Genomic DNA, 24,252 nt, shown 5'->3' on the forward strand with positions numbered 1-24,252 from the left:
GGGACTCGAGTCTGAGACTCGGACTCGAGTCGCACTTAAGTCGCACTAACAGCTGACTTCAGACTTGACTCGGACTCGACCCAAAAGACTTCAGACTTGACTCGGACTCGAGCTTCGAGACTCGTCAACAACCTGTTTTCATGCAATTATTGCTTTTTAAATCTAAATTTATTAATGTATTTCCATTTTCTTTTATTGGCGCATATACGGGGAAACGTATGACGAGCTGCATGTCCCCTGCCCTTTGCCATAATGTGCAACGTAACGCATGCGTTATGCCTTATGTGCGCGCACTCACCTATTAAAAGAAAATGCATTGACGATGGCGACAGCAAGTCCTCCCGGAGTTGTGCCTGTTGTCATTAGTTTTGCTTTCAATAACTTGGTAAACAGTGGCAGTAAGCTAACAGCTATATGCAAGGTGTGTGGCACCAAGATAAATGATGCCGGATCAACAACGTCAAACTTCATCAGGCGTCTCAAAACGCACCCAAATAGGTCAGTCACTCACACGCTAATGTGAAAGAGACGTTACATTTAGCACATATCGTCACAGGTAACAAGCTGACCATCGCTAAGTGTTGTGCTAATGCTGGGAACAGGCACATTGTATCTTTATAGTTAGCAATTGCTGAGGCTCAGACATCCATGGCACACAGGAGGCGGGATGCATGGATCCATCTCCCCAGGAACAAACGCTGTGTCGGGTGGGCAAACTCATGTGATGCGTAATTGATCCAGTGGATGATTTGTAGGCTATTAAGTAAACAAGGTGTACCCGGTCCACCAAACACTGGGCCGTCTTGACTGTCTTAATTCTGCACATATTTCTGTTACTGTAGTCCTATTTACTATTTCATTATTTCATCCATGCGTGGCGCAGCGGATCCGTGCGCACTGTCACCTGCCGTGGAGACGCTGGCCTCACTAACCTCTCCTCCTCTGAGTCAGATCTCCCTCGCGCTGGACTCAGTTTCACTGAGCGTACTAACACATATAACACAAATAAATGGCATTACATCAGTGAGTTCAAACTGCTTATTGTGCGTAATTTGGACTGACACTGAGATGCATGTTGTTCTGTAACTGGTGTGGCGCTGCCACTATTCTCTTGATTTCCATTTTGACATTAGACATTTTTTTGAGTGAAAGAGATGTTACATTTAGCATATCACCACAGGTAACAAGCTAACCATTGCAGTGTTGTGCTAATGCTGGGGACAGGCACATTGTATCTTTATAGTTGTATCCATATGATGTGACAGCCTTAGGTTACTATTTCACCAGGTCCGAGGCTAGAGGGATGTGTTAAGTAGACCCCATAAAGTTATCCTACAACTGATTTTGATACTGTACTGTATGGATGGTAGCTACAGGACATGTTTTGAATTCATAAAATTTAACAATACAGTGTTAGGGACAGATCAGATGGACAGAGACTTGAGACTTGACTTGGACTCGTGGCAAAAGACTTGAGACTTGACTTGAACTTTCCCCTCAAAGACTTGAGACTTGACTTGGACTCGAGCTCAAAGACTTGAGAATGACTTGTGAACATCTCTGGTACCCACTCTGTCGCTCTCTGGGACATGTTTTCATGCTAATTGAATGTGTTTGTAGCTTGAAAGAAGCTAGCGCGGAGGGAAAGTAAAAACAAATTGCTATTTATACCACTAAAAAGGCTCAAAATATCACCAAACTTCAACGGTAGCATAATGAGGGTCCCTAAATGTTAACCGAAGCATTGAGAACTTTGTAAGTGTACCGACAGTTTATTGAAAAGATAGTTTATAAAGACACTCGCATTCATGTTTACATGCGGCCGCCGTCTTGAAAACCAGTCATGACTTACAGCTGGCGATGCAAACTAAAATCAAAAGCAATTTGCTCAATATATCTGAAATAATCGCACTCAGCATAACTTGTCTAGTGTACTTACTCGGTGGATAACTGTCCATCTGGTTCCTCCGGTCTGGGTCGCCGTCTCCAATTTATTTTTGGGACATGGAAAAAAGTTTCAAGTACAGCCCTGTTTATCAGAGAGGGGAAATCTTCAGACTGTACAACACACTGCGTCTCTTGGGTGTCGCAACGCAACAGGTCCCACTCCGTGCAACACAGACACTCCTGTTCAGTGGCCATAGCTTCACAATGTCCGCAAGTACACCACCAGTTTCCCGAAGTTTCCCGGTAGCTCTCTCTCTCTCGTAGCCCTTTCACGGAGCTCCCGCAGCTCTTCGTTCAATAAACTGTACACTTACAAAGTTCTCAATGCTTCGGTTAACATTTAGGGACCCTCATTATGCTACTGTTGAAGTTTGGTAATATTTTGAGCCTTTTTAGTGGTATAAATAGTGATTTGTTTTTACTTTCCCTGTGCCCCGAATACTAGTGTTGTAAGCTAATCAGCGGTCCGTGCTAGCTTCTTTCAAGCTACAAACACAATCAATTAGCATGAAAACATGTCCCAGAGAACGACAGAGTGGGTACACATCTGTTATTAACCCCTAGGTTCATTTTGCGCCGGAATTGTACTTTAAAAGATGTTATGGTGCCACAGCAGTGTTTCCCATGAGCAGAATTTATGGGAGAGACTCAAACAATTTGGGGCTGTGAGAAATGTATTTGGTTGTGTGTTTTTGCATTTATGATTTATTTTTGTCAGTAGTCAAAGAGAAATCCAGTGCCAAGTCTGGGAGAATGGTGCATTCATGTGCAAATGCATAGACGGGAAAGGTATCTTCCCTGATCTGAATTTAGCTTGTGAATACATTTAATAAATAAAAAAATAAAAATGTGAATACATTTTTTGTTTCGTCACAGACACAAGTGATGCATATTGAACACACCAACACAATTAATTATCAGCATATGAAGAATATTCCAAGGTCATGAGTGTATTCTCTTAAACTGTCGATAATCTAAAATGAGTGTCCAGGTTTTTAAAGGCCGGGTCCATCTGCGAAACTTGGAGATAATGGCACATGAGCTATGCAATGTAACATTACCAATGTAAATGTCAAACAAAAAAATAATAGACTTTTAATTATTAGATGATGTATCTGATACATTTTTGGGAGAATTGCACAATAGGCTTGGCGATCGCTTCTATTTTCGAAGTTCATTGGTCTCCTTTGCTCAGTTTGCTGGAAGTGATGTAATATAGCCCTGCTGCGTTGTATGTGGAGTGAGCACTGTGCCAGACTCTGTTTTAAAAAATAGCCTTTTAAATGCTTCATAGTGACGCACATCAAGCTACAGTACACCGCGCTAAAATGTTCCTTTGGCTTATGACAAAGTGATAAAAGTGATGTGGCATAAAATATGAGATGCTTTATGATTTTTCAATATCACAGCCAAACACCTTTCAAACGGCCACTCTTCAACAACAGATAGGAGTCTGAATCATCTCCACTGTGGCAGCTCAGCCTCTGCTGCCTCGGCCTCTTTTTCTAATGTGTGCTGCCCTATTATGTAAACCATAAATATGACCGTTACGTCAGTATTTCAAGTGATATTTCACGCCCTCGTTTTTTACCTTGTAACATTCTCCTGCCACGAAACAAATCCTGTTATCTGCTGACTGTATTTGCAGTGTAAATTAATTTTCAGATATAATTAATCATACCTAATAAAAAGGATTTAAGTACATATGAATTACATTGTAAGCCTCCTTACTAAGTGCTGTAGATGCCACGGAAAGAAGATTTGGGATTAAGATTTAGGTTTTACAAGGGTAATTTGGAGTGGAAGCCTCGAAATATTATTATGAACCAGGCAGTTTCTCTGCACTAGTAGTTCATTTGGGGTTGGCATATAACCATTTCCTTTAAACCTAATTCACAGAGATTAACTGTGAGCTGCTGGCCATCTGTTCTGCAGTCTTATCATGTTTAAAAAGTCATGCACAAATGAAATGCCCCAAGTGTCTAAAGCAGGGGTGGCCAACCAGTTAGGTATAAAGAGCCACAAAAAAAAAACGCACCATAGCAAAAAGCCACACAACACATGCACGTCCACACTACAACAGCAACAGTGTCTTCCAGATCTAATGGCAGTCATAATACATAGCAGGTTTCATAGTTTTTTTTCTCACTTAGACTGACTCAGTGGGAAACCTGACAGTCTTTGTTATCTACAATCCTTTTCAGGTCTTGCTTGAACTCGGTTGTGGCCACTCGAAGCAACTCTCTCACTCATTTGTCACTAAAGGGGCTTTCAAACAGTCGGATTCAGTAGTGAAAGGGTTAACGAGGAAGGTGATCTGTGGCCGCTGTTTTTCCTCAGGTTGCAGAATCTGTCCTCAAAACTCTGCTGCATTATTTTCCATTTTAAAATAGTTGGCAAATGTATTGGCAGATGCATTCAAATGTGTTTTTTTTTTACTTATCTGAAATACTGTATGTTTCAGAAAAGTTAAAAACAACAATCAACCAATGACACAACCCCCAGCCACACAGTAAGAGCCTCACAGGAGCAGGCAAAGAGCCGCATATGGCTCAAGAGCCACAGGTTCGCCACCCCTGGTCTAAAGCCTGGCAGATATTGATGCCTCAGCTTGGGACTATAATACGGGAAGCACCTGCTGAGGCTCAAATTAATTGTTAAAACTTGCTCTTTAAAGCTATAGTGCGTAGTTTCTGTCGCCCCCATCAGGAATTCTAAGTAATGACAACAACACTGTCGGCACGTGCACATGATACAAGCCTTCCGTGATCGCACACGCGCCCCCACCCCTCCTCCACACAGTTGCTAGTAGCCAAGGAGGACACGGAGGATTAAAAAAACACATTGGTCTCTTCAGAAGAGGTCATTATCTTCACTTGAGCTTCTGTGCGGGAAAGTCACCGGACGCCACAATCTTCTGAACATAGTCATACTGAGAAATACAGAGAGAGTTGTGTGGAGCTTTGTAATTAATTAATTAGCTTTGTAGCTACTCATTTGGCAATGGCTTGAATGTAACGGATGTTCATCAATATCAAAAAGTTAAGCACTAAAGCCCCCCGGTCTTTTAAGTATACAGTTTGTGGATAACCGGTGCAGACGTCAGAGCATCATATCATCAATGGCCCAGCCACCAACGAGAGAGAGAGAGAGAGAGAGAGGAGAGAGAGGAGAGAGAGGAGAGAGAGGAGAGAGAGAGAGAGAGAGATTTCCATAGCAACTGGTAGAAGTGAGTATAACTGTGGGTGAGAGGCATGAGCGGCAAGCAAAAACTCACTTGTTCCTGAAAAGTAGTTGTTCTGAATACAACCACTTTGGGTATGTATTGTCCCTTTCAGACTGTGGTCTCAGTGCCGTGTTTGTTCTAAATTAAATGCTTCCGAGTTATTTTCTCACAGAAATCTGTTTATCGTTAACAGAGAAGCAGAATGTGTAAGGGTTATGTGTACCAAACACTTCAATTACGTTCCTGTCTTTTTTTTTGAAAAACAAGTTACGGTACACATTACATTGTATTATTTCACAATAACCAGCCAGTTGTAAAATGAATCAGTACAATAAATTGGTCTAAGTGGGTGATAACTGGCAGCAGAAACATGAGATATTGCAAGTCCGTCTCTTGCAGTACATTAGAAACACACTGACAATTGAACTCTAACATGATTTGCTTTTCAGCAGTTCAGACATTACAAGGTAATATAAAGGCTGTTTGACATTGAAATAGTGGCACATTCATCAGTATTTCCTATAGATTTGTGAAAGACTTAGACGCACATATTTGGCGAGTGTTTAGGGGTCCTCCGTCAACAAAATGTTAAGTTTTTCAATAATAAAAGATGCGATTTTTACATGGACCATTATTATTACAATATCTGTGTCTAAAACGTTGGAAAAGCTAGAGCAAATAATAGATACATAACACTCAATAAGCTTAAAGACAAAACTTACTAAAGAAGTCCACTGGGGACAAAACTACAGTCATTAGATCCAAGAAGTCATTTAGTTGCTCTTTTGGCTGGTACCCAAAACGGCTTGGGTGCTGCGCCTAAGCCTTATAATGATAGGGAAAACCCTGTTCATGTTCGTGAATGAGTTTATGAAGTGTGTGTTTGTGAATCCCTTAATGCAGTTATACAGGTTTGTTTCCTGCTATGTAAAGAAAATAATTATATATTTATATATCGATAATTTTTTGTGCTGTATCACAAATTGCAGTAATTCCTGCATTGTAGTATACTGCCCTTACCATGGGGGAAAATATATATTTTTATATATATAATGTATTTTTAGTGTTGTATCACGAGTTACTCAGTGATTTTCCAACCCTAGGTGGCTAGCCTACAGTTTATTTGAAGGACAGATCAGATTATTTTGTTTATTTTAGATTACAGATAGTTTTATGTTAGGTTTATAACTGTGACTGTCACTTTGGTGTGTGTGTGTGTGTGTGTGTGTGTGTGTGTGTGTGTATGTATGTGTGTGTGTGTGTCTCTGTGTGTGTCTAGTCAGCTGCTTTATTTTTCTCACAGAGCAAACAGAAACAAGATTACAAACTATATCAATGTGATAAAAAACTACAGCACAATGTGTGTCTCTGAGCTCAGCCACTGAACCATATCAAGAAAGACCAGCTAGGTGACTATGAGGGACAGGGATCCAGAAAGCTGTGAAACTGGAAGTACTGTGATGAAGTGTGTGTGTGGCGTGTGTGGCGTGTTTTATGCTGGCAGAATAGATAATGAGCATAATCCCACACGGCAAGTGAAGCGAGTCACAGCTTGGGTCGAGGCTTACTACAACATCCAATAGCACCCGAGGTGTTGTCTAAGATAACTACAGAGGCCCGAGGAAAGAGGCCAAGCTGTGTATAAAGCTCTGTATAAATTCTCATCTATATGGTGTCCTTGCTCTTCATATCTTATCAGTCACTTCCAGCATAACCGTGTTAAAGTCAGTGTATTCCCATAGGGAACTTAAATTTAAGATAGAACCCGAGCTAGAGCAGATGGGTTTGGGCTACATAAGCTATTTAAGGATCTCCAACTGCAACCAGTGATTACTGTAGGCCAAGTACATCAATGTACATCATTTTCATTCATGAAATAACCCCCTTTCCACCACCATCACTACACAGACAGACACAAACACACCCATACATGTGCAGACACATGTGAATGCAGTGGCATTAAGTAGGCCTAGTACAACGCCTCATGGCTGTACTGAAGAAATCATGAAGATGCTGATCCTAAAATAGAAATAGTTTGAATTGCGAAGGATGCAGTCATTTCTGGTCCAAAACTGCAGTTACACTCAAATGAATGGCACCAAATATTTAGCATTTTGCTGCATCATGCTGTGACCTGCATTAAGAAGTAGCAGGGAAAATAACTGTCACTGAGAATATGCCACCACTAATGATATACGGTAGTATTTTTACTCCATGGTGGTATATGTTTAATGAGATTGCTCTAAGACTACAAACACTTGTGTTTTGTTGATGACCTACAGAGACATTAATTATTGACAATGCAAGCTGTCTCCTATATTCACAATCAGCCTGCATCCAAACATGACATTGCCCACAGCTATAGTAAACGTTACATCACAAATGAACGGCTTATGTGAGTGCCACAATTTCTATTTTGCATTCAAATGTGCCTTGTGCTTTCCTGTTTAGAAGCAAGGAAATAGACAACTAGATTTTTTTTTGGCATTTGGTATTGTGGTCAAATTTAGGGAGACCATCATCATCTGCTTATCTGTCAAGTTGAACACATTGTGCCATTGTGTAATTAAGACTCAATTTGGCTGCTCAGATTGTGGGACATACCGACATTCTTCATCCATTTTTTGGCAGCTGATGTTTGGGGTTTCAACCATCTTGTGCATCCATAAATGGCAATGTCTTGAAAGGCAGAGATTATTACATCTAATTATCCTCCTTGGTTTTTGTCAGTATGCCTTTCCTCTTCAGTCTTGAGAATGAAATTGTTGATGTGAAAATGGAATCTAGAGCTACTTAGAGGTGGAGCCATACCTCGACTTTCAATGCTTGTGGTCAGTCTCCTGACGTCAGTTTGATGGTGGAAAATTCCTCTTGGTCTTTTTGTACATACCTCTGAAATTCTCATTTGCATTCTGTCTTCACAATCCTGGTTTCATTTATTGTATCATAGACTCTCCATTAGGGAGAGGCGGAATGTTCACAGAATGTTCGGCAACCGAAATTATTTGGCCGAAAATAGCAAAACAAAAGCATTTTCGGTGTTCAGCCGTGAAAAGTCCGAATAACTTTTAACAAACAATTAAGTTTTTGATGACGCGATCAAATAGCAACCAGCATAGAGTGAGAGGCGCACTCTTTATAAATGCAGCAAACACGACGACCTGTCAAAAAAAGGCCAATATTTAATGATTCTGATCCTAGGTACTTGTCTGCTCCATGCGCAAGCACCGACAGCTAGACTATTTAGCGCTGCATGTCATCGATGAGAAGAGTGTTACACCTTTACAGTTTCGGGCTCTCTTTTCGGGCGGTCACTAACATAGACAGTGTATAAACTGGACCAACAGATCCCGTTGCTCTGGACAGAGACCAGTGAAGGATATTAGAAGTACTTTTCCGGTGAGCGCTGAGCGTTACTGCAGCCTCCAACTGAGAGAGACGACGTAAATGTGACGTGAGCAACCTGTCTGAAAGTTGTAAGTCTTCTGGTAGCTGTGCCAAGAGAAATCTCAATCATTCCCTATCTTGCAGAGACGGAGAGCGTAGGTATATGTAAGGAGATAACATAGGCACAGGCTAATTATTGCTAACTAAAATGCTAGTTAACATTAGAAATTAAACTTAAACAGCTAATTTAAGTTGAAACTGCCTGCACGCTTCTCCTGTACTATACGGTAATTCCTCTACTATGCGACAGTAAGTCGCGTGGTTATGACACAATCGTTAGCCTATTTTTACAAAAACGTCTGCTACAGAGTCATAACGTGAGATACAAGGTAATGGAGCCTTTTATACATTGTCATGTTTCTTTGGAAATAAACAATGGACAAATAAAGTCTTTAAACGCTTCAGATGTAAAGTTATTCGCTGTCAAAGTGACGTCAAAATGAATGGCAGTCAATGGAATGCTAACGGCGGGCGAGCGTTTGGTAGCATCAAAATGGCGCCATAGGAGGTTCGAGCTCTGAAGAGAGGCTTACCCCCTTGGTCACTAAACACACCTGTAACTCAATCTCAGTAAAAAAAAAGCAAGAGTGATTTGCATACTACAGCAAATCTACACTAATTTTCTGACAGTTACGTGCCTTGTCTCCTGCATTATCGGTTAATATACTTTTAATCGGTTTAATTATTAACGGTGATTAACTGATAATCGATTAATCATTGAAATTCCTATGACATGGCTCTGTGTCCTCTGTTAGGTCAGGATTAGGCATTTTACCGGGGACAGGTGTAACAGGCACCGCAGCATTTTTCTTGACGGAAAAACAATCAATAGTTCTCTTCATCTTGAATTACAGGTATGTTGTGATGTCGCTCAAGGAGGAGTACAGTACACAAATGCGGGTGGGGGGGGGGGAACATAACGCCACACACGCAGAGACAGACTTGCTAAATGTCAGGCAGCAGCAGTGCTGCCAATGAAAATGTTAAGTCACACTTGACAGATTTTTGGTATCATGAGCCCTGCCCTTGATATTGATTGACATATAGGATCATCAATCTTTAGGCAACAAGATAACAGGCAAAAATGCATTTCTCTTAAAAAAAAAAACATAGCGTATAGATGATTCTCCACTTGTACTCACAATGTACTCTTCTTTAATCTGGATTAAATGCTCCTTTAACTTCTATAATGTAAAGATCTCCATTCAGTCGCAGCCCTACTTAAGTTTTAAATGGATTAATCACTGGGGATACACATGCAGATTAAATTTCTGGGACACACAGTTGCTTCCTGTAATTTGGCCACCCCCTGCTTTGAAAGAGTTTCTGCCCTGTTAACTGGACTTGAGCTACAGTAGCTTGTAGCTTACATGAAAAGTGAGCTGTTGCATTTATGTTCATAACTATCTGCGAAGAAGAGCCATGGCCCTGCCCTGCGATCCGAGAGGACAAATTATTGCTTGGGCTACAGAATAGTTTAGTTTAGAAACCTCCCAGACTGTTGAGGTGTGAAATAATATTCTACAGAATAAGGAGAAAAACATATAGTGAGAGACAGTGAAGAGGGTGGGGAATCGTTTGATGGAAATTCCCTGTTGGACCTTCATCCTTTTTGAATGTCAGCTTGCTTGCAGGATATGAGAACGGTTTTGCATTGTTGGTTTTAATATTGGAAACGCAGTGCTGTGAAGTATACTGGCAGATTTCACAATCTGGCTTGCTGCATTGCTTTCTGACTTCATGACACCAGTTTAATGCACACAGCTGATCCAGTTAGATGACCATTTGGGATGTCTCAACACTTAATTTTTTCTCATGTTTTCTCATGCAATTTAACAGTTATTAATTTCTAGTACTTGTTACTCCCTTATTAAGCCAATTATGTAGGGAAAATACTAACGACTCAGTTGTTGATTATTTTTTGGGCTTTTCCGCTTTTAATTGATAGGACAGCTAGGTGAGAAAGGGGAGTGGGGGGGGAAGACATGCAGGACTCGAACCCTGGACCTCTGCGTTGAGGCATAAGCTTCGAAGTATATGTGCGCCTGCTCTACCCACTGACCAACCCGGCCACCACTCGGTTGCAAGTTTAGTAGGTGCACCCAGCTTGGACTTATGCAACAGCCCTGCAATAAATTCTATCTTCATGAATTTCATGATGTTTAGTTTTGTTAAAACTGTTTTTATAAAAGTACTGATTCACCTTTATGGTCATTTTTGGAAGCTGTAGTTTGTGGTGCAGTTGAGTTATGCTGAGAGGCGTTTGTAATATTTAGTCTACTTTAATGATATAAATGGGTTGGTAGGTCAGATTTATTGCAGGGCTGCTTTATTAAGAATGCATTAGCTTTTGTTAGTTGTAGCCTCCCTAATAAATTGGCAACTGAGCGTAAAATACATACACAGTATTATTTAACATCATTTTTGTATTGACAGTAATTTGCTCCTCAAAGACAGTGCTATGGTAAGCATTTAGTATATTTCTGCACGATTCTGCAACCGCTGCATTTTTTGGCAAAAAAGTCAAAAGGAATAAGTGTCTGAACCCAGCTATTTCAGTCTATAGGCTTAACACTACTAGACACTCATTCATCACCTGCCCCTTATCTTTCCCTTCTTCCTAATTGCCACTCCACTTACCTGGCCCCTGGAACTGAAATATATAAATTGAATCTGTTTTGTGAATCTATCATAATGGAGCTTATTTCATTAAACCCTTTTACTTCATTGGAGTTCTTGAGTTATCACATTAATGTTGAATGAAGCGGTTGTATTACTACTGTATAGGGCCGCACGGTTAATCTAAACGCAATCGCGATGTCACTCTGTGCGATTGCATAACCGCAAAAATTGTGCGATTTAAGTAAACAAAAAGGTATGCTGTGTGAGTGACACTCTGGGTGCACTCCACGTTGTAACACCCTCCACTTTACTGACCGTATTAACAACAGATGGTGCCACCGCGTCTTAAGAAGCTCTGTGTTCTCCGTTAACTCACTTTACATCGTCTTTGCTGTCTCTTTTTTCCCCTCACACAGCCGCTAGGCTAAGTCTAGTCTCGTATTGCCAGACCTTTCTCCACAGCGCTGCGGAGGAGGGTCTGGATAGTCCACACAGCATTCCTGGATAGGAGAAAAACGTACTCCGGCTTATTGGCATTTCTTTAAACCAATCACAATCGTCTTGGGCGGCGCTAAGCACCGGACGGAGCAACGGTGCCTCTGCAAAATAGCCTCGGGAAGGAACTTGTTTTGGTGGAACATGTACACGTAGGGAGGCGAGCTCTGGAATTGAAATGGCTGTCGAGTGTGTGATGAGAATTTCACAAAAAAAAAAAAAAAAGATAAATATAATTTGATTGTCGGTTCTTGCTCAGAGGATGTTTCCGAATAAAAAGTGTAGAGGGTTTCGGAGCATGCAGACAGAGGATGTACAAAGTATGTTTTGTTACTTAATCACTAGTTATTATATTACACCCATCTTGAATGTCATCGTTTATAACGGCATACAAAAGGTATTAAGTTAAAAAGAATTTGTATTTTTGTTATTTCATTTTCTAAAATATGGAGTTATTTAAAAAAAGTATTGCACATTTTTGTTCATGTATTTCTTCTTATGCTCGTTTAACTTTGTATGTTCAAGTTAAAAAGACACATTTTAGTAGCTTATTTTCTGCATTTTCCTTGATAACCAAGTAAACTCATGATACCATTATATCGCAATCATAATCACAGTATTGTAAATCACAATATGACTTTTTCTTGAAATCGTGCAGCCCTACTACTGAAGAATCATGGTCTGTTGCATTTTGTGTTTCTGTTACCACTTAATGTTCTGGTTTTCAGCCATTTTTTGATTGTGGGTAGCTGCTGATGTTTTTAAGGTTTTTTTCCCATCCTGCTTTGATAGCTTAGGCTGGGTTGGGAAGCGTTTTCTGATGTAAAGCACTTTCAGACATTAAATGTGATAATGGGCTTAACGGAAAACTTCACTTCACTTGACTTGAATAATCATCATCATGCCTCCTCTGCAAATGAGGTTCCTGTTTTGACTAAATGAATACCAACCCTACTTATTTCTTCAGTCCAATTTAAAACAAAATCCTTATCCATAAAATTAGCATAACATTGTTTTAGTTAGTTAGCAGTTCATATTCAAATGAAATGAGTGGGGTTTTTGATGCCTGGTTTTCATGTTCCTTCACTTTGAACATCAAATCCTGCTGTCAAAATTAAACAATTTGGCTCATGAATATAAACCTTCAAACAGCTGAATAACTGCCATGCGTGCTATCAATAATAGAGCTTTGTTTTAAGTTGACTAAAATGAGGATAGTCTGACAGCAGAGAATACCAACAACAGGAATTTTCATAGCCTGCATTCAGTTTGTTACCTTCCACTGCTGCTCTGATGGGATGAGGGCTCATGCTCCACACACCTACTTAATATCGCTCTTTGGACAGTGTAGTAAACATTTGGTGCATTCCAATTTTTGTAAACGTTTTCAGTGACATTAACAGTGACATGACCAAAATAATAATATAAATAATAGGCCTATATGTTTAGGTTTAGCCTTTTCAGTATCGCTAATTATGATCTTGTGTGATGTTCTGGACTGTTGATGGCTTAAGACATGTATAGATTAGGCAATCCAGAGAAAAATCATCAATAATCAAATGCTAAAGTCATTTTTAGGCAAAAGTCCCCAAAGGTCAATGGTTCCAGCTTCTCAATTTTTAATGATTACTGTTTTTTCTTGTGGTCTTCTATGATGGGGAACCATTAGTTGAAAATAAACAAAACCCAAACAATTTATATTCGTTAACTTGGGCTCCAGAAAATTCAGACTTCTTGCCAGTTATACCTAGCAGTGGTCACTCTGGCATATTCATTTTTATGTGTTTTGAGCCCATTAGTCACACCACAGGAACCCTTGACTGCCCCCAAGGGAGATTCTGCACCAAACAAGTGAAGCTTTGTTCTAATTAAGCACAGAAAAGTTTCAGGCCATACTTCTGCTCATGTCAAGTAACATCCGCTCTTTGATTAAGTGCAGGCTTTCACTGAGAGACATGCTGCATTTATCTTGTTAGACAGACAGCATGATCTCAAAGATTATTTTGAAGCATCTTTAATGTGATTTCTCTCAAGGTACGTTGGCAGCACAGCATTGGTTCTTACCAACTGCTGAGTGTTAACTGAATAATTGCAGTGCTGGCTGGATGTTATTTTTCTTGAAAAGACAGGAAGATTGCAGGCCAAAAAAAAGGAACAAGAAATGTCTGGGTTTTTTTGGCTCCAGGACTGACGGAGCCAAAACTGGAATAGTCAATTTCTTGATGTGCATGTGCATCGCTTTCCACAGGTTTCCTGTACCTACTGCCTTTTCTATTACTGTAAAAAATGTTGTTGGCCGTGCAAAGATATGGGTATCACCACTTACAGGCAAGAAAAATAATAGCTGCCATGATTTGGGCCAGCTTCAGGAAAAGAGTCACAGCTCGATTCTTTATTTCAATTTTAACTGCTGTTATCTTTGATTGGGTGTTTTTTAAAGTTTTACATTCAGTATGTGTACCAACTGTTAACATAATCAAATAGTAATAGTAAAAAATGGTATTACAGCAACCTCTTAGTTGGTGTTAAATAATCACATTCAAATCTGCTTGTGACTGTGAGGATGGAAGATACACGAGGAAACTCAATACTCTTGCCAGTAATTGGCAAAGAAAATAAAAGTTCATCAAATATAAAACATGAAAAATAAATGTCCTGCCTGCTTTTAGATGGCACTCCTTACTATGTCTAGATTTCCATGAATGATGTTGCTAGATAGGTTTCTGATTTTGTATTGTACATGTTGTTTCTGTTGTAGTTTCACTGGAAGTGGAGATCACACCAAGTCACGGTGAGATTAGTCTTGGAGAGTCCAAATTCTTCATGTGTGAAGGTAAGTTTACCAAACTGTCTTTACTGTGAACACCCTAAATTTTTTTTCCTTTCAAACTTGCATCCAGCCCATTGATTTTCATTCCATTTTTGCATTCTTTCTCTAAAGCGTTGGCCTAAAGTAAATGGAAAGAGAAGAAGTTGAAAAGATAGGAAATATCAACAGAGAAAGATCTGGGTTTGTGTTTATATTCCCATGAAAATATCAAAATAATAATTTGTTCATATATCAGTGAAAATGTAATTGGAAAAAACAAAATTGATACGTTTACATATTTTTGACATAAATAATAGTATCCTTAATAATATAATAGTACAAATACTACTTTAGTACTAAGTACTTCACACTCTTTAGCAGGATTTGATTGTAAAACCACATTGCTTTACAAAGCCATCTTTTAAAAACATTTAGTGATTATTTAGGGGTCTAGGATGCGTACATGTATCCATGTGGCTGAAATGTCTTAGTTATCAAATTAATCAATGATTTACCTTTGTTACATGATACCCCCTTAAATGGGTTAGGGTTAGGGTTTCCTGTTGCCTTCACCATCTGTTAAAGGCAAAAAAAATTGCATAAAATGTTTGGGTTTATTATCGGATGATGTTTTTTCTTATGACTTTTGACATTTTGGTTGTTTACAAGGAGCTAAAATGCACAAACCGCAGGCTTCAGTCCACGCAGGAGCATAAACAACCTCCAACATTCAGTGTGTTGGCGCAGGATAACTGTTTTCTAACATGCTGCTCTTCGCTGCACCCTCAGCCGATGCTGCTGCCAGGCACATAGACTGGTTTGGACCGAGTGGGGACAGGATAGAACCCAACAGACCAGACATAACAGTAACCCGTAACGATGATTCATCTTCCACCCTCACACTGTATAAAGCTGGGACTGAAAATGCAGGGACATACAAATGTGTCGCTAGCAATGGAGACCAGCAAGCGGAGTCAACCGTCAAAGTGAAAATCTTCCGTAAGTATTTGCCTCACCCCATACACTCTCCAAATTATTGAGTGGCATGGGCACAGAAAAAGAAAGAAATCCTGTTTATTGAACTCATAGTATTTTATTGACTGCTCAAGGGCAACACATTACTCTTTTTCTTTTCAAGTGAGGATAGATTTTTCATCAGTTCAATAAACGGTCGGAAGACCATTAGAGGGCTGCTTAATGATCCTGTCTGTTGTGCAGTTCTTGTGAGTAATGGATTTATTTTCCATGAATGCCAAGCATCAGCAAATGTCTTTCAGAGATGAAATCCTTTTTCTTTTATTTTATTTCCTATTTTAGGTTATTATTAGAAGTGGTCACCCATGTGGATACTGCATATTAAAATCAATACATACAGTCTATCCCAAAATAAGATTGCAATTGTTTATTTTTCTGTTTGCAATTTGCATTTGTCTTGGCTCAGTAAATGTTAGGAAAATTGGAAAAACAGGTTTCAAGAAGGACATTTTAACTATTTTAGATGTGAAGGCAAAGCACTTCATTGGACTGGCTGGTTCTCAACTGACAAACTCACACATTCACATATGCCAACTTCTGCCACCTATAGTAAAGGAAAGTATGACGTAATGCATTGTTTGAGTGCTTACAGACAATTTCCAAAACAGAGGTCAGGGGAGCTTGTTGTGAGTGATAATAAGCTTGCAAAGCACTGTCTGATAAAGGGTGGGGAAAAGTCTCCTCGCAGTTGCTACAGTGAAGTTGTTTGGTTGTTAAATGGTTTAGAATTTAGATGGAGTTTCAATGAGACTTGTACTTAAATAAGTAATTATCAGTTTATTAAAAGTATGCATGTTTGTTATGTTCCAGAAAAAATCACCTTTACAAACGCACCCTCTCCCCAAGAGTTTTCCGAAGGAGACAATGCCAACATTGTTTGTGACGTCATCAGTTCGCCTCCACCCACTGTCTTCTGGAAATATAAAGGAGCAAAAATACAGATGGAAAAAGATGGTAAGAGCTCTCTGAACAGCATGGGGATCATGTTTCTATTTCATTTGATTTGGTGTTTAGCTCCTGTCATCTGTTTAAACTCGGGACATTCTTAATATTCCTGAGTTGTTAGTGTTTTGTTTAAATCTAACTCCTTGACAAACATAAATTAATGAATAGTTTTAAATATTGTTTGATATTTAGTTTGCGTAATAGTTTGCATAAAATGTCTTTGAAGTCCATCATATTAGAAAGAATCGAAATGATCCAAAAAAATCGGTCATTACTAAATATTTTCTGGTTCTTGTGTTGCTTTCTGTAAATCACTTGGTAGTCATGCAGTTTGATGTGTAACCATACACATATTAACAATGTAATATGGCCAAAACAAGATATACCTCAGTGACTTCATTTGTGTATTAGAGTTCAGATTTAATAAACTCATATGACAGCCAACATGAAGCATATTTCAAAACAAAAGTCAACCTAAAATTGAAAATGTGAGTAAATGATTGTGACTGTAATGGGCATAGACTACTACAGTACATACTACCAGACTACATGGTCAAAACACAACCACAGGCACAGCAAACTATAATGGGTATGCAGATGTACCAGCGGCAGAGGCTTGAAATTGTTCATGCCCTGCCATTGTTGCCATTCTCCCACAGGGTTTATCCTGCGCCTTGATAAGAAAAATTAATTTGGTTTTGAATTTGAAAATACAACTGATTCTCTGTTAGTCTCCTCTGACACTGGGCAATATCATAATGTTTTGGTATTGTTGGTATGCCTCACTGGAAAATAATAAGACAAGCTCATGTGTGGGTTGTGATAGTATTTTGAATTACTACATGATTACATTTGTTCGGCTCACATTTCATCTCGACAGCGAGCTCTTGAGGGCCATATTTCTCCTTTCCTGGGGCTGGTGGAAGGAGTGTTGGGCACAGATATGAATGTGACAAAGTGGAAATAACATAAAGTCTGTGTCCAAATTAAAGTATTTTTTTTATGTAGCAGTGTCCCAGACAGACAAAAATATTGCATATTTCTGAGGCTAATGGAGCATGATGAAAATGCATAAATTCAACATCAAATGTGTAATAATAATGCAGAGATACGAGTGGCTAAATCAGACCTCAGTGTTAAAATGTTGTCAGCCAGATATACTGTATCATAGTGAATCGTTGCCATGGTTGACCAATTCAGGCCACAATTTTCTCTATATATGGAGTTTTATTAGCCAGACGAATCTGTCCTTGCTCTGGCAGATACATCTGGCCCTATGTTAGTGTACCGTTAAGCTGTAATTTAAAAAAGTTTGTGACCTGGCCCCCATTTTTCTTCCTGCTTCAAAACAGACCAAGCACCGCCCCAACTTACGCGTGCCGCTCAGCGCTACGTTGGTTCGTTGCTCTAAGTAGTCGTAGGTCACGTTTCATTGCTCTAATTAGTTGTACGTCCAGGCATTATGGTCTGTGCCTTTTTGAAAACGCCCCTTGGAAATTGAAAATGAACTTCAAGCTTTTAAACTGATACGCATTTGAATAGGAATTAGTGTGGCGATGCCAGGCTAGAGTTTCATTACATAACGATTGAACCCTCTTGGTAGCACAACAGCAGCTGTTAATCATCAGATACTGACTTAAACTTCCCAAACATAAAACACACCTGACAATGAATTTTTGCTTTGTTTCATTTCAGTTCGCTTTAAGGTACTGAGCAACAATCACCTTCAAATCCGTGGCATAAAGAAGACCGATGAGGGCTCCTATACCTGCGAGGGTCGCCTCATGGCCCGCGGCGAGATTGATCTGCGGGTCATCAAGGTCGTCGTGAACGGTTAGCAGCCCTCGCACTATTTCCTCCCATCCTTCCCTTCCTTTCCTTTGTTCCTGTGCGCATGTGTTTGTGTGACAGGTGTCCCATGATGCTTAAATAAGCTGTATATCCTTAGAGGCTACCAGGCTCAGCATCAATGTGGAAAACCGTTGCCCAGAGCAACCGTGTATCAAAGATGTTCCATGCTAATGAAGTCTTTTTTTCCTGCAACTTCTGAGACTAGCAAATGAGTGTGCCCAAAATAAGTGCTCTGAATTTGTCACAGCTTCTGTCTCTGTTTTCCCCAAACCCACTTCTGCTATCTATGTGACTATCTGCCTGTATATACATCTACCAATTTATTTTTCTTTCTATCTTTTTCATTATTTCTCTCTCTCTCTCTCTCTCTCTCTCTCTCTCTCTCTCTCTCTCTCTCTCTCTTCCCCTCTCTCTCTCTCTCTCTATCTGTGTGCGTCTCAGTGCTCCCGACCATCAGGGTATGGCAGTCCGAGGTGAATGCCACAGCAGATGTTGGCCAGGCTGCCATGTTGACTTGTGCTGTTGATGGCTATCCTGAACCCATGGTGACATGGACAAGGTAAAAACTCTGCTAGCAACTAGAGAGACAAGTGCTTTGCAGCAGCACTTGTTAGATGCCGGCACATTGCTCTAATCATTTCAACAATGTACTGTATGTGTTTATTTATTATGTAGAATTAACCTGTAGTTTGGCCGAAGAAAAACAATAAAAATGTCTTAATCTAATAATAAAGCGGTTGCTGCTGCATGTAAGAAACTTAGTCTTTTCTGTTTTTTGTTTGTTTTTGTTTTATCATTTGTGACAATTTGGACATACAAAAATAGTAGGGATCGTCATTTATTGTCAATCTTGGACATAACTTAAACCTACATTGTGTAATTTTTTGAGTTGATTCTTAGCAAAAAAAAACTTTGTTCTTTCACAAATATGTGCTCATTCATGTGTAATTACTTCCACCAACTAATCAAAGTGTTCTCGTACGCGTAGAATCTGCCATTCAGAATACATACGAGCGAGTTGCTCGAATGACGGCCGGCATGTTGCGCCTCCATCTTTAAAATACATTAGCCAAAGCGGGACATACCTCTGCCTTTCGCCTTCTTCAGTGGCACCATGACGAATGCCAGGGGGAGATTACTCGCCAGGGAAGCGAAGAAGAGAATTAAAACGACAATGCGACAGGCAAAGCAACAAGACCAAAGTTAATATTGGAGTGGCTAGAACAGCTGCGTGTAAACGATGGAGATACTAAGACCTAATTTCAGGTTCGGCCATCGTAGCAGTTAAAACGCGCTCGGAATGGGAAGGGCTGGAAAGTAATATTCAGTTGGTTGTCATATACAATTTTACCGCTAGATGGGAGAAATTCTGTAAAAAACTGCGCAAATGGTTGCTGACACATAACATCAGTATCAGTAAAAGCTGGCAGCAACAGACTAAAGAGAAATGACTAATTAGAAATAATAAACTATGTGGGCGTAAGAGCTTATATCATCTTAAAAACGTAGAAACGTTTTTTCCTACATGCTTAGATTTCCCCATTGGTGGTATTTACAGAAGTTTCTCAAGGGTTTAACAGAATCACTTTCCTCCTTCGTAAGAAATAAGAATTAAGCGTGACTTTCATACATGAAAAGTGCAATTTTACTCACTATCAGTAACTTGTAGCCTTAATAGCCAACAGTGTTTTCATTATTGTATATAATAAACAAACAATAATATATAAATATTACATCATGATGTAAAGAAAATGTTTTTACAGAACCAGACTACATAGGCTACGCTTGCAATAGTCAAATGGAAACACTGTCCATTAAATATCTGTACAGTAACACACCCACATCAGGAAGACACTCTAAGATATTGGGGATATACTGGTTTATTCATTGCAACAGGATACTTAATAACAGGGTATAAAAGGTGCATGTAAACAGTGAAACCTGAAGACTGGAGTGTCATCAATAGCCACATTCTTCTGTGTATCTGAATACAGCCATTGATAGCTTCCTGCTTTGTTAAACTGTTCCTGCTCATCTTGTTTCCAAGACAGCAGTTAGCTGTGTAGACAACTTAGATTGGGGGGAGCTCCTGCTGGTTGTTAGTATTTTGTTGCCTTTGGCATTTTTGTCTATTTGTTTGTGCAGCTAGACAGCACCTGCAACTTATTGAAAGCTGTATCGAAACCCAAAGCAAGTGATCCCAGACAGTTGGAAGCCAGAGATCATTATCTCATTTACATGGCTGACAATGGTGACAACCAGTTTATACTCCACTAGGACAAATTGAAAATACTTGGATCTTTTTTTTTTTGTTAGAAACACCAAATGACAAAAAGCTTGCACAAGCGTCACTTCTACTTCACGCTTCATCTTTTTCCCTTTCAAGGATCCAGAAACTACTGATTGTTATGTTAGTCTGAGTATAAAACCTAAGGGTCATGATTAGGAAAACAGTTAACTAAAACTCGATGTTTTAATGTCAAAGTAGATAGATGTGTATAACCCGTGTTTTCCACAGGAATGGAGTGGTTCTCGAGGCAGGAGAGAAGTACAGCTTTAATGATGATGGCTCCGAAATGACATTAATGGATGTTGCCAAGCTGGATGAAGGAGAGTACACCTGCATTGCCAAAAACAAGGCTGGGGAAAGTGAGCAGGAACTCAGTCTGAGAGTGTTTGGTAAGGCGGAACATTTTATATATACATACATGAACTAAAGTGACAATATACAATGTACTTGTGTGTGGGAATGAGGTATAAGAGTATGTGGGTGGGGGAAGAACAATAGTATGGTTATGTGTCTGTTGTCTAAGGGATACGAGATGAGGTGTTGTTTCAGTGTGGGTTGTTGTGGTTGTTTCATGTAAGGATGAAGCTTAAGGATCCAGAGAACTGTTAGAAGTCTTTTTCTTTTTTCTTCTCTTTTTGCCCACTAGGTTGTTGTCTTTATTTTGTCACGAACAAACGACCATTCTCTCAATCACAACCACAATATCAGGGCATCTAGTCACGTCGATTACATTTACAATGAGTTATCTGGTTCAGTTTATTTCCCCAAACAACAAGAGGTGGCCCGGGCCTGGTTCAGTCGAGCTCAACAGGTAAACAATTACCATAAAATTAGTCTAACTATTTTAGCAATATTTACCTCATTATCTAAAAACAATTCTCACACTCACAAAGCTCTGGTCTCCTTACGTCAATGTGGGAAAAGATGCAATCATGCATGTCCTTCCACTTCTCAATAAATGTGTGTTTTTCCCCCCTGATCCTAATTGGAGTTCTTAAATTAAGTACCTGTCAATACCAAGTCTGATCAGATATTTATATTTTCTTGCATGTTACAGCTACATGGGGCACACTTGGCCTGAAAGCCCCTGAAAATGTGGTTTTAAATCTGAACTATTTCTCTGTAATATTCAATAATTCTAACTAAATAAGCAACGATTAAAGGAAATGCTTGGAACAAAGCATTCTTTACCCCTATTCCCACTGGATTTGTTTCTCTAGGTGAGGTGGGTTGGGCTTGCACAAATTTCAAGTTTTCAAGTTTTTAAAAATCCAGACCTTAGTGTAATGTCATGAATAATATATTGGCTGTGTACCTCTGTGTGTGACCGCCAGCTGTTCGAAAATCATGTCACTAACAGCCGTTGCCTAGAACAGTCCTGACACTCCCGCCTCTCATTAATAAGGAGAAATATTACACAATCTGTATTTAATATGGCATATGACAGTTTTTGGGCTGTACAACATTCAAGAAGGTGCATGTTGGAGATTGTGTCACAAAGTTCTGTTACCTCACTAAAAAGACGGGCACGGGCCCAAAACTGCTGAGGTGTGTTGGGCTCGGGTGGGACTTGGACAGAAACTACGCATATTCATGTAGGGTCAGGCCGGATTCTTTGGGCCTGATCGTTGTTTAAGAGCTGGGGTGATTTTAACGTTACTGCCAATGTGTCTGTGGGTATTTTCACCTAAATCTCAGTAATATTTACAGCCGCAGTTGCTTACTGTTATTTCGTCCTGTGATTTAAATCCTGTCCGGAGCAACGTCCTTGTATTATAAAAAACTAAATTCTGCATCAAGAGCAGCTCGTCCCTCTATCAGCTCAGTGTGAAATGTGTCTGTTGTGCTAATCATGCTAACACCAACATACAGTATAGGCCTATTTTGGACCTAATATGATGACAGAACAAAACATAAGTCATCAGGAGATTGTTTTTGTATTATTGTTCTCTTAAGCCTATACGGTATTTCTTTACATTTAATTTTTTTTCATGTTTTACTTTTTATGCCTATTAAAAGTATGCAGAATTAGCTGTTAGCAGTTCTTGTTTGTATTGCATGTACAACTATCACTGGATTGCTTTGATTTTACTGAAGAAAATGTAAAAATATTATTATTCTCACGGAAGTTTTATAGTGTCTTTTCTATGATTTCTAAGCGGATTTATGGACATTTGTTCACAATAGATATTGCAGATAATAATATCTTTGGGAAGTGTAAGTCACACTGAACAATATTAAAACGCATTTCATGCATGTTAAGATTTGCCGATTTATGATCCTAAAAAAGCAGTACTATTTTCCACTGAAATTGGCTTCATGCAGTATCATTACCCCACGTCTCTCCCTTGGCGACTCCCCACTCCTCTCCCGTGCCGTCCCTGGTGAGGTTTTTGGCTTTCTCTTTTGGCTTTGTCCTGCTAATTGTCCATGTCTATTACAGCCCATTTCCTGTAATTTCCTGATGGTTAAAATGCCGCCTGGAACGATGAGTTAAATAACTGAGGAGCACCGTGAATATTAAAATCCCTTCCAAATGGGGCTTTCCGTGTTATTTATCAGGAGTTTTAACACTCAAAGCTTCATCAGGATTGCGTGGGTGTGTTTTTGATCAATGACCTCCCATACTTCCTTTGATTTAGATTCAAATTGCTGAATTCTACTTCTGTGATTAGTGCACGGAAGTATGTGTATCTCACCCACTTCAAACCAGTGAGAAGAGCACAGACATCAAAAGGAACAGAGACCTCTCTCATGTGACATAACCAACACCTCAAAGTCAGAATCTGAGTCAGCAAATAGATTTTAAACGGGACTACGTGGAAATTAGGAAAGCAAATTGTTTGAGCACTGAATACCTCTGGACTGAAAATATGTTTGGAGAACAAGTGTGTTTGAGTGTCAGTGTGGAGCTGCAGTGGCACCAGGTTTTAGGCAGGATTTCTTTCTTTCAAGTTTAAATTCTGTTGTTAGACAGCAGCAGAAGCTTTTAAGAGGAGTCGTGCACCTGCAAAATACTTGAAGCAGCTCTGCTCACTTCACTTGCTGACACACATCAAAAACCGCTGTCCGCTCTTCACTTGTTTGTGCCGTTCCACGGTCCTATCCGCTCATAATGCCGTATCCCAGAAAATGGGTTACACAAACATAGCCGATACCATCCATTAAATAAATCATAATCAGCTCTGATACTAATCCCTGGCTGTGAATACATGTTGTTGCTTGTTTAAATGTTTTTTTTTTAATTTCGAAATAACAAAATGACAACACCACTGTCCCTTTTTGTTCATTTAATAATTATCTGTTGAGATAAAAGCATTTTAATTAAAAGGTTTGAATTGTTTTCTTGTGCTAGAAATCGTAAAGTATACATATTTACTCAATTGAATCACGCCTAAAATGTACAAATGTATTGCTTAATCCATGCATTTATCCTCCGTGGAGTGGAGTGAAAAATAAATATAAATGCGCAGAGTAATGCTCAACCTCACGCTTTAGAAGTAGCACTTTAACACAGTTTGCATTGCTTTGCTCTGTTCATGTGACAGTTGTGGCACCCTGCTGTGCTTTCAGGGTAGCTTAGGT

General features: G+C 39.5%; 1 protein-coding gene across 19 annotated transcripts in view; it reads left to right on the forward strand.

Moving 5' to 3' along the window:
* The window catches only part of ncam1b (neural cell adhesion molecule 1b), a 113,644-nt gene that overhangs the window by 37,243 nt on the left and 52,149 nt on the right, over window positions 1-24,252 (forward strand). For all 19 annotated transcript variants that reach the window (XR_004897424.1, XM_031296384.2, XM_031296373.2 and 16 more), the window contains exons 2-7: window positions 14,496-14,570; window positions 15,336-15,545; window positions 16,392-16,535; window positions 18,222-18,359; window positions 18,819-18,936; window positions 20,896-21,056. Coding sequence is in view for 18 of the 19 variants with exons in the window: in XM_031296384.2 (XP_031152244.1) it covers window positions 14,496-14,570; window positions 15,336-15,545; window positions 16,392-16,535; window positions 18,222-18,359; window positions 18,819-18,936; window positions 20,896-21,056 (846 nt within the window). In the remaining variant the exon portion in view is untranslated. The remainder of the gene's footprint in view (window positions 1-14,495; window positions 14,571-15,335; window positions 15,546-16,391; window positions 16,536-18,221; window positions 18,360-18,818; window positions 18,937-20,895; window positions 21,057-24,252) is intronic.

The sequence above is a fragment of the Sander lucioperca genome, chromosome 5 (assembly GCF_008315115.2).
Source record: "Sander lucioperca isolate FBNREF2018 chromosome 5, SLUC_FBN_1.2, whole genome shotgun sequence".
Taxonomy (NCBI): domain Eukaryota; kingdom Metazoa; phylum Chordata; class Actinopteri; order Perciformes; family Percidae; genus Sander; species Sander lucioperca.